General features: G+C 44.2%; 2 protein-coding genes across 2 annotated transcripts; one reads left to right on the forward strand and one right to left on the reverse strand.

The window, feature by feature from the left end:
• Positions 1 to 443: 443 nt before the first annotated feature.
• On the forward strand, positions 444 to 3,935 carry LOC127761095 (thylakoid lumenal protein TL20.3, chloroplastic). Its single transcript, XM_052285313.1, has 6 exons — positions 444 to 861; positions 952 to 981; positions 1,693 to 1,799; positions 2,250 to 2,284; positions 2,676 to 2,804; positions 3,428 to 3,935. The coding sequence occupies exons 1-6, from the start codon at positions 524 to 526 to the stop codon at positions 3,617 to 3,619; spliced, it is 831 nt and encodes a 276-aa protein (XP_052141273.1). The 5' UTR covers positions 444 to 523; the 3' UTR covers positions 3,620 to 3,935.
• A 362-nt stretch (positions 3,936 to 4,297) lies between these two features.
• LOC127763461 (NAC domain-containing protein 7) lies at positions 4,298 to 8,508 on the reverse strand. Its single transcript, XM_052288170.1, has 5 exons — positions 8,007 to 8,508; positions 7,610 to 7,854; positions 5,692 to 5,879; positions 5,326 to 5,597; positions 4,298 to 5,052 (listed from the first exon to the last, which is right to left on the reverse strand). The coding sequence occupies exons 3-5, from the start codon at positions 5,849 to 5,851 to the stop codon at positions 4,372 to 4,374; spliced, it is 1,113 nt and encodes a 370-aa protein (XP_052144130.1). The 5' UTR covers positions 5,852 to 5,879; positions 7,610 to 7,854; positions 8,007 to 8,508; the 3' UTR covers positions 4,298 to 4,371.
• Between the last annotated feature and the right edge of the window lie 1,184 nt (positions 8,509 to 9,692).

A 9,692-nucleotide genomic window follows, 5' to 3' on the forward strand; every position in this document is an offset into this window, starting at 1 on the left:
ACATATATACGATACGAGCGTATAATACATGCATGTGTGCGTCTACTAGCTCACTCAATTACGGCTACTAGCTACTGTAGCTATACTAACGAAGTGACTGGCCAGCGTGAAGACAGAAATGACAGCTAACTAGCCACGGCCAAGGCCAGTGTAGCATGTACTTATCACCAGTTTTTGTCAACGTCTACAGTCTACTACTACACTGGCATTCACGGGCCAAGATTAGCCATCTTGTTATGTTACATCGGGCCAGATACCTGCATGGGCTTTGCTAGCCATGGAGCCCAATATGGCAAAGGCCCATAAGGAGGATAACGGAAGCCCACTACAGGCTCTCGGCCCACAAGGCGCGCTCTCTGGATCTTTTCCCCGCATCCCCCGCGTCGTGCCGGCGGTGGCGCGACGGCTGCGCGGCCGGCTACGTGTTCGCGCGCGAGCCACAACACGTCTCACCTCACCCACACCCACTCTCTTCTTCTGCTTCCTCCCACGCCGCGAGAGCGCGCGCGCACACGCCCCCGCCATGGCTCTCCCCACCACCTCCCCCCTCGCCGCGGCCGCAGCGAGGCCCTGCGCGTTCCCGACGCCGTGGAGATGTCGCTCGCCCCCTCTTCGCCGCCTCCCGCGCGTCTCCTGCCAGGCGAACCGAGGGGGTTCTCGGGACGGCAATTCGTCGAGCACCTCGCCGGCGGCGGCGGCGGCGTCGCCGCCGCCGAGGTGGCGTGCCGCGGTGTCCGCGGCGCTCGCGGCGGCGATTGTGTCCGCGGCGCCGGCCTACGCGGATCTTAACAAGTTCGAGGCGGAGCAGCGTGGGGAGTTCGGCATTGGCTCCGCTGCGCAGTTTGGGTCTGCCGACCTCAAGTACGTTTCGCGGGCTCCTTTCCCCTTTCGGATCCTTTCGTTTTGCCTCGTGTCGCTGATATTCTTCGCCCCGTGCTTGTATCATTGCAGGAAGGCCGTCCATGTTAATGAGAACTTCAGGTTGGATGCCTAATTTCACAAATCCCAAATTAGTATTCTTTCGTGCTGCAGTGCTAAATGTTTGCTGCTTACCATAGGTTTTATGTAATAGTTGAACCAAATGAATCCTGTGTTTCCAATTTCAGCAATAAACAGAAATTCCATTTGGTCTATGCCTGTTTGGGTTATAAAGTAATTTTGGTTCTCTGCAAGTGTTGATACAAACTTTTCTCTAGCTCATGCTTATGCTGTTATATCATCATCTTAGTATTCTGGATAGATAGACACAATCTCTGGAGTCCAGTGGGTTATGCATTTTTTTTCAAGCATTGATTCCATTGCAGGCTATAGATAAGACATAAAAGCTCTTGCAGTTTAAAGTTTGCTTAGTTAAGCAGTTTTACTATAGTACTATCATATTGGCATTTATTGCTTAACATATTGGCATTTATGTGGAGGGTGGAAGATTAAAATAGTAATATCGCAGAATAGTAATCAGCCACATAAAAAACAATCTGTAGATGAGCAGCCAATTTTGAATCTTTACCATCACTGCTTCAGCTTGGCATGGTTGTCCACCTTTAGCATATATTACAATTCACTGCATATGAAAGATATATTGATATGCTTAATTAATAGGTTGGGTACCCTCAATTTCTGTTATGAATTTTCCCTATGGCTCAAGAAAGAGATCATTTTTTTTCCTTTTTAATACAACATTTATCAATGTAGGCGGGCAAACTTCACTGCTGCTGATATGAGGGAGTCAAATTTCAGTGGTTCCACATTCAATGGTGCCTATCTTGAAAAGGCTGTTGCTTATAGAGCAAATTTTACTGGTAAGTGAAACGACATCTTTTCAGTATGTGGATGTGTCAAACTCCCTCCAAGAAGTTATTATACACTCATGCTTGATGCAAATAATTACACCTGTTTTGTGCCTTTGTGGTTAGTAGTCCTGTACTCTAGTGATATGCCTTAACAGGGAGACACTGCACTAGAGATATCATAGAGAGCCCTTGTTTAAACTCCACTAAGTCCTTCCCAGTTTAAACTCTGATCAGGAGGCAAACAGTAAACTTCATTTTCTTTTGTTCCAATTGGAACCAACATGGTACTTAGGTCTTTGTTATTGTTAGTGAAAGCAATTGCAGAAGTAGAGTCCTGCATCTGATTTTTCAAAATCCTTGTAACTTTTGACTGCATCTGAATGGTTACAGAATACTTCAACCTTCCCATGCAGTTATTTATGACACAATTTCACTGTACTATTGTTTGGTCTTTTGCAGGTGCAGATTTGAGTGATACCTTGATGGATCGCATGGTAAACCTACAACTTCTTTATGTCATGTTTTTCTTGTGCAAAGTATCTTCTGCAAATACATGTATATAGTTATGGACTTGTGATGCTCAAGGGCATATGGGTGATGCACTTAGTTGTGCAAATGCGGAATTTGACATCAGTGTGTTAAAAGAGATAATGCATCAGAATTCTTGATCAGAGTAGTAAATGATTCATATATTAGTTTTGGTGCTAAATGCTTATGAATGCATTGTTACTTTCAATATGAAGCCAGGTTCAATGTACCAGTTTTTAAGGCAACTACTGGAGTCTCCTGTTCTTAATTTACAACATCGTTTAGTTCTTCAGGAATAATAATTTCAAGGCAAAGTAACCTTTAAGCATGTATTGAAAGTTTGTATGTTATTGACAGGTGCTCAATGAAGCTAACCTTACAAATGCTGTGCTTGTACGGTCAGTCCTTACGCGTAGCGATCTTGGTGGAGCAATCATTGAAGGTGCAGACTTCAGTGATGCTGTTATTGACCTGACACAGAAACAGGTACATGAAACTTGAATGACACTACTATCACGTGTAGTAATTATCAAACTAAGGTTTATTTTTGCATGTTCCACGGGTCTGTTTGATAAGCAGTTGAGCATGTCAGATTCTAAAAATGTTCCTTTTATTTTTCTTCTTTGACGTGTTTATATTGTTTAATGTCCATTATGGATGCTTGCTGTCTGATTTTGGTATTACTAATTTTTAAACACTGGCCAACGAACTGTGTATGGATGCAGAAGTAAGTGTCATGGAAGAGGAAACCGAATATTCAGACAAGAGAATCTTGACATGAACTTGACTATTATCTCCTGGCTGTTATGTCTCATGTCTTCGGGAAGGAAGTTCCATGTGCTCAACTGCTAACAACACAATCTTTAGCTTGAAAAAACATTGCATAATCCTAATGTCCCGCATCTGTGACATATGAATTTGAAGTTGAGAACCGGTGCCATACTGTTTCAGCAGTGGTCAAAACTAATTTTGGATGATACATAAAAGAATCACCATATGATGCCATGTTGGGGTGTATCTTCAATGTTTTGCATGAGTTCTCTGATTCTCTTTTATACAGAAAACAAAAGATAATCCTGATAACTAATCTTAGGCAAACTGGTATGTAGGCTTTGTGCAAATATGCAAATGGAACAAACCCTTTAACAGGGGTCAGCACACGGAAAAGCCTTGGATGCGGCAACAGTCGCCGAAATGCATATGGGAGCCCTTCCTCCCCTCTTTTGAGTGCTCCACCACCCAAACTTCTGGACCGTGATGGTTTCTGCGATGAAGCAACTGGTATGTGTGACGCAAAATAAAAGAAGAATTATCCAGCGTACTGCAGAAATTGAGCACTGAATGCTGTATATACATTGGAGACTGAACAAAAGACAAAGCAGATCGGTTCAGGATTCAGAGAAATTGTTCTCGTTTTGCGAATGTTGTAGCATTGCAGAGAGATCAGGTAAACTAGGACTGTAGACAAGTTATGTGTACTGAACGACTGATGACGTATATATATGTATATCAAAGTGTTGCCGAATTCATGCCTTGCATATCTACTGGTTACTGCTTGCACTAGCTAATAACCAATGGAGTGCTTCTGTCAGTAAATAAACTTATCATTCTTTTCAATGAATTGGGATACATCTATTAAGTTCACAAACATTTCTGACGCATCGGCAGCGACCATAGCTGCCGTATCGAATGATGGACTGCACAAATAGACGTCCATCTACAGCTTGACTGTTTTTTTTTACAAATTGTGTCAAGTTAGTTACTGAAGCCCCTTGGCTTCACCTTACAGCTAACTTATTAACACCAGATCCCGCGATCTGATGTCAAACAATATGAACCACTTTGGTTACATACTTATTATTTACGTATGCGTGCGTTTCTCTTGATATATATATATATATATATATATATATATATATATATATATATATATATATATATATATATAGCCAGCTATATATATTTGTACACTTGGCTAGATCAGATTTGGATGGTATAAATTGTGTGTGTATATATGTTGTCCAGTGGATTTATATTTATGTGGAAAGTGAAGCTATTTCCACAGATCAGCCTCGCCGCCGCCGGAGCCGGCCGACGTCGAAGCGTAGTCCAAAGCCTCTTCATGCTTGCCACCGTCTGCAGCCTGAAACACCTGAGCCGGATGGGATCCGTAGCTGGACATGGACTCCTTGCTGAGCAGCTGAGACGCGACGAACTTGTCCAGTAGCCTCCAGTCCGTCACCGACGCGTCGACGCCGATGCCGACGCCGGCGCCGGCCATGTAAACAGCCTCCAACGACGGCGGCTGCTGCTGCGCGGCGGAGCCGGAGGCTTCGTCGTCGTGAGTAGTAAGGGCGGTGGACGACGACGATCCGAGGTGGCCGCCAATGTAGGCCGCCGCCGCAGGAGGCGGCGGCGGCGGCTTGGGGCTCTCCAGCTGAGGAAGATGCTGCAGGAAGGCCTCCTGCGGCAGGAGGTGGTGGTACTCCAGCTCCGGCTTGCAGTGACCGTACATCTGCTGCAGCTGCTGGTGGTGGTGGCCGTGGTACAGCGCCGCCGACGAGCCCGGGTGGTGGTGGTGGTGGTGCGGCAGTAGCTGCCTCGGCGAGCTGAGGTCCGGCATGAACGCACCGACGGCGCCGTGGTCATCGAACCAGCACGGTGATCCGTCGGCCATTCTCCGCACCGTCGCCACCCGCTTCTTGAACACCCGGCAGACCACCCATCCTTCCTCCTACACGCACCAATGATCAGTCAACCACTTAGTCAGACTTAGGTGCATGAGGCGGATTTTGACGGAGTCTCATTCTAAACATCAAGAGATTTGTTCCGATCCAATAAAAAATATCTCAAGGTATCTCATGATACCAATTCATTTCTAATCGTTTGATCTAACTGAGTAGGATAGGCATTGTTAGATCGAACGATAAAAAACAATTTGGTACCATGAGGTACGACACCTTTTTATTGGACCGGAGCAAATTCCAAACATCAAATATATGCATACAGGTGTGGTGCCGTTTTCGTTGGTCTCGAGGCGGTACTCGTGCATGATCCAGTCCGACTTCTGGCCATTGGGGGCACGGCCCTTGTAGAAGACGAGTGTCTTCCTCATCCCGACGAGGCAGCTGCGGGCGTAGATGGGCTTGTCCCTCCCCGTCGCCTTCCAGAAGCCGGCGCCCGTGGCCCGGTTGGTGCGGGTGCCCGTCGGGTACTTTTTGTCTTTGTGGCTGAAGAAGTACCAGTCATTCTGTTCTTCCATGCCAATCTTGCACTTCTCTGCAATATTTGTACATGTTGGATGCTCAATTCAATCGCAAACCTAACTTTGATTTTTTTGATTCTTCGATCAACTTGCATGCATGCTAATTACCTTGGAGATCCCAGGGCTCGATTTTGTACAGGTCGACGTCTTTTATAACGTCGAGGTCGATTTTCTTCGATGCCACCTTCTTCCTCAGGTAGTAATCGACGAGCTCCTCGTCAGTAGGGTGAAAGCGGAAACCAGGTGGCACATGGGAGAAAGTGTCCATCTTATTCACTAATGGACTAGTAGCAAGACTGCAAGGACATGCATAACTTTTAGTATAAGTTTTTGAAATGCTGGCGTTGACATATTAATTAAGTCCAGTACGTGTATTAATTAGCAACAGGATAAAGAATAGTACTAACATATAAATACACAACAAAGCATCTAGATGCATAAAGAATGATCCAAAAACATCACACAAAAATAAGCATCATCAAACCAATGAGAAAACACAAAAGAAAAAAAAACATATTATATATGCAATTAAACAGCACGAAAAATTCCTTTTATCTCCTTTTCGTCTGCTGTAACATTGCTAACTTCATAACCAAGTCTGGTAGTTAGATGGCATGATCGTTTGTAATATTTCTTCTACAACTGGATCGGTAGCTTTTGTTTCATTTTGAATTGGATCGATGATATTTTCAGGAAAAGCTAGCAATCATGACACTAGATAAAAAGTGCCATACTTTCATCATATACACGATTACCTGGTTAATTCAATGTTTTAGGTTTCCTTTTGTGTCAAAGAAGCTATCTATGTACACATCCCTTTTGATAAATACACAGCCTTGACAAAAAATCAACTATATCTGTATTAGCTGCCGGCCGGTGCGCAACGTTAAATACTATCGACAAGAGGGAGTGTACGGATCAGGATCCTCTACAGTCGAAATCATATGACTTAATTTGTTACTAATACGTGGTTCCGATGATCCCTAGGCTCACATGTCAGTGACAAAGGCACTATGCATTTGACTGTAGAGAATCTCTGGAGTATAGTACGTCTAACTTCAAATACAACAATGCATTTATTTTCTATCTCATGAGAGGGAGAGAACTGATGTGGAAAATAAGTAAAAGTAAACTTAGAAGATTTTTATTTGTCATCAATCAAATTAAAGAGATGAGTGTGCACGTGTTTTAAACGTCTGCGTTTATACTATGTTTCTAGAAAAACAAAAGAGAAGCATATCCTAATGTCATAACCCTAGCTTCCTCGGAAATGGAAGTATAACTTAGACCTTAACTGTTTGTGCCCTAAGATATGACACTATAATCCGTGTTATTCAGTTATTTCAAAAAAAAAAAATCATAACTGTCTAGATCGAATTCATGAAATGAACTGAGAGGGCATGCACCCTAAGGTCTGACATACTTCCCCTTGTTTCCTCCATGCACGGTTAGAACATATTTTTTGGTAAAATTAATTAGGGTATGACATGAAATAATCATCATGACATCTTAAAATAATTCACAAAACAAACGATCATAAGCAACAAAAAGGTATAGACTAGTAATGGCTTACCTCTGACCTATTATTGATTGACATTTCTTAGAGAAATTCATATTTGGAAAAGTTTATATGCATGTATCTGAAATTATAACTCTTTATTTTGATATATTCAATGTTCTATACAAAAATCATGGAAATCATGTGCAGCTTGTTTGGATGATATAGCTTTGAAATGATCATCTCAGCCAAACTGGACCCTGATATAATGTAACTGGAGGCCTCCCCTATGATGACAAACACCCACACAAACTGCCATAGATTTTTTAGGTGAAAAAAAAAACACCAGACCGAAAACAATTAATAAAGAAGTTGTCGATGTGTTATGTCTTCTGTGCATATAGGAAAATTTTCCTGGTGAAAACATTCAGTAGCTAGAGACTATATCAAGAACATATTTAAATTTGTATAGGAAAAAAAATTATGCATGATGAGAGAGCTAGGGAGGGAGATCACTGATATTATTACTCTGCAGGAAGAACCGAAGCGCAATCCACACCACTCCCGAGCACCAAATCTTGTTTGTTCCAATGATCACAAATTCACAATGAGATCAACCAACAACCCTATCAGCTGCAGTTGTCAAGCTCGCCCTCTTCTCCCTTCTTTGCGTCTGTTCTCCCGGCAACACTTTGCAGGTCGATTGTGCGCGGCTGCCCTTAATCCCACGAGCTATAGCTATGGCGGCCACCACCACCCTTCACGCTCACAACCTGTGCCAAAGACGACCGGCAGAATTTACATACAGCAACGGCGCCGCCGGCCGCCGGCCGGGCACAAGTACAAAAGAATAAAAGATCGACAAGACGGATAAGAGAGGAGCCAGCCAGCATACGCATCCCGGCTCGATCGTATGATCACCTACTTGTAGGCAAAGGTAGGCAGAGAGGAAGCAAGCTTGGTTAATTAGCTAGCCTCCGATGAGTTTATCCGCTGCTCCGCGCAAGAGCAGCTGGCAAGCTGGCTAGCTCGACACGCGCGCGCCCCGTCTCTTTTATCTCCGGCCGCCGGCTGATCGCTTTCAGCGCGCGAGGGGGGAGGGATGAGAGGAACGGAGGGTGTGCGCAGAAAGGGCGGGTGGATTGCGGGCAAAGTCAGGCTGAAATCCAGGGATATCCTGGATCTGCCTCTGCCCTTACTTTCCCGAATATTGGCCGCCCGCTCGATCCACCTCGCGTCGCGCCCGCCACCGCGCGCGCGCTCTCACGGTCTCGGCTAAGCCTTTCTCCACTGTAACCGCCACCACCACCACCTCCACCCGCCACCAACAGCGACCTCGTCGATCGTCGTCTCTGTGTGATCTCTCAGGCTCTCCTAGAATCCCTAGCTAGATAGCTCGGATGGATGGATGGATGGATGGATGGATGGAGAAGGGGGTGGAGGTGGAGTGGAGTGAAATGTAGCGGCGCCCATATATATATGTGCTCTTCTTCTAGACGACTACTGCTACAGGTTGGTGGAGTCAGGAACACTACTGGTCAGTCTCTCTCTCTCTTTCTCTCTCTCTCTCTCTCTGGTGATAGAACGATCTCTCGTGTTTGGCTCTGCGAAATGCCACACGATGCCTCGCTCCAAACAGTAGCAGGCTAGCAGCGTGCAGCCGTGCAATACTATTGGAATGGAATTCGGAATTCCAATCTGCTTCGGATCATGCGCGCGCATGCGATTCGCAGCGTGATCACTCATCACACGCGCATGTATAGGCGGTGATCTCCCTAGCTTACTAAATTCAGAGCTCACTCGCTAAACGGCTAAACTACTTCTCGCCGACGAAACATGCATTATTATTTTTTTCATATCCTAGTTATATACTCCCTCCGTTCCTAAATATTTGACGTCGTTGTTTTTCTAAGCATGTTTGACCATTCGTCTTATTTAAAAAAATAGTGAAATATTTAAAACTATATGTATACATAAAAGTATATTTAACAATAAATCAAATGATAGGAAAAGAATTACTAATTACTTAAAATTTTTATTAAGATAAACGGTCAAACATGTTTAAAAAAGTCAATTGCATCAAATATTTAGGAACGGAGGGAGTAGTATGTTCTGAAGAAATTTTAACCATGACGATGGACTATCGCTATCCTGATCTACCAATTCGGAAATCGGAGCACATTCCCAAACAGACCTAGGTATAGTAGTATATTTCGATGGCGACTCTTCTCCAGATGGAAATTAATTAGAGCCGGAAGCCTTGCATTGAAGAAGCCAAATACATTATCCTCGTCCGTAGTCGATCCATTATTAGTGCACAAAGAATTCACTAATTTAATTAGGTTAACTTTTACTCCGTACTTGGAAACAGAAGCAGCAATTCGATCGTATAGCACTCTATCGCCTTGCTACTTTTGCTAGTATAGTACATAGCTTGGATATTTCATATACAGTACGTACATGTGAAACCTAATTAAAAGGAGTATAAACATGCAAGAGGCAAAGAGCAAAGCTAGATTTCGCCGGTGCCGGCTACAAGAACAGTCGTCGAGGCCGTGGCGGCCGGTGGTCCGGCGTGGGCTCGACCTCATCATTAGCATTTTGCAACATT

The sequence above is a fragment of the Oryza glaberrima genome, chromosome 2 (genome assembly GCF_000147395.1).
Source record: "Oryza glaberrima chromosome 2, OglaRS2, whole genome shotgun sequence".
In the NCBI taxonomy this organism is placed as follows: Eukaryota; Viridiplantae; Streptophyta; class Magnoliopsida; order Poales; family Poaceae; genus Oryza; species Oryza glaberrima.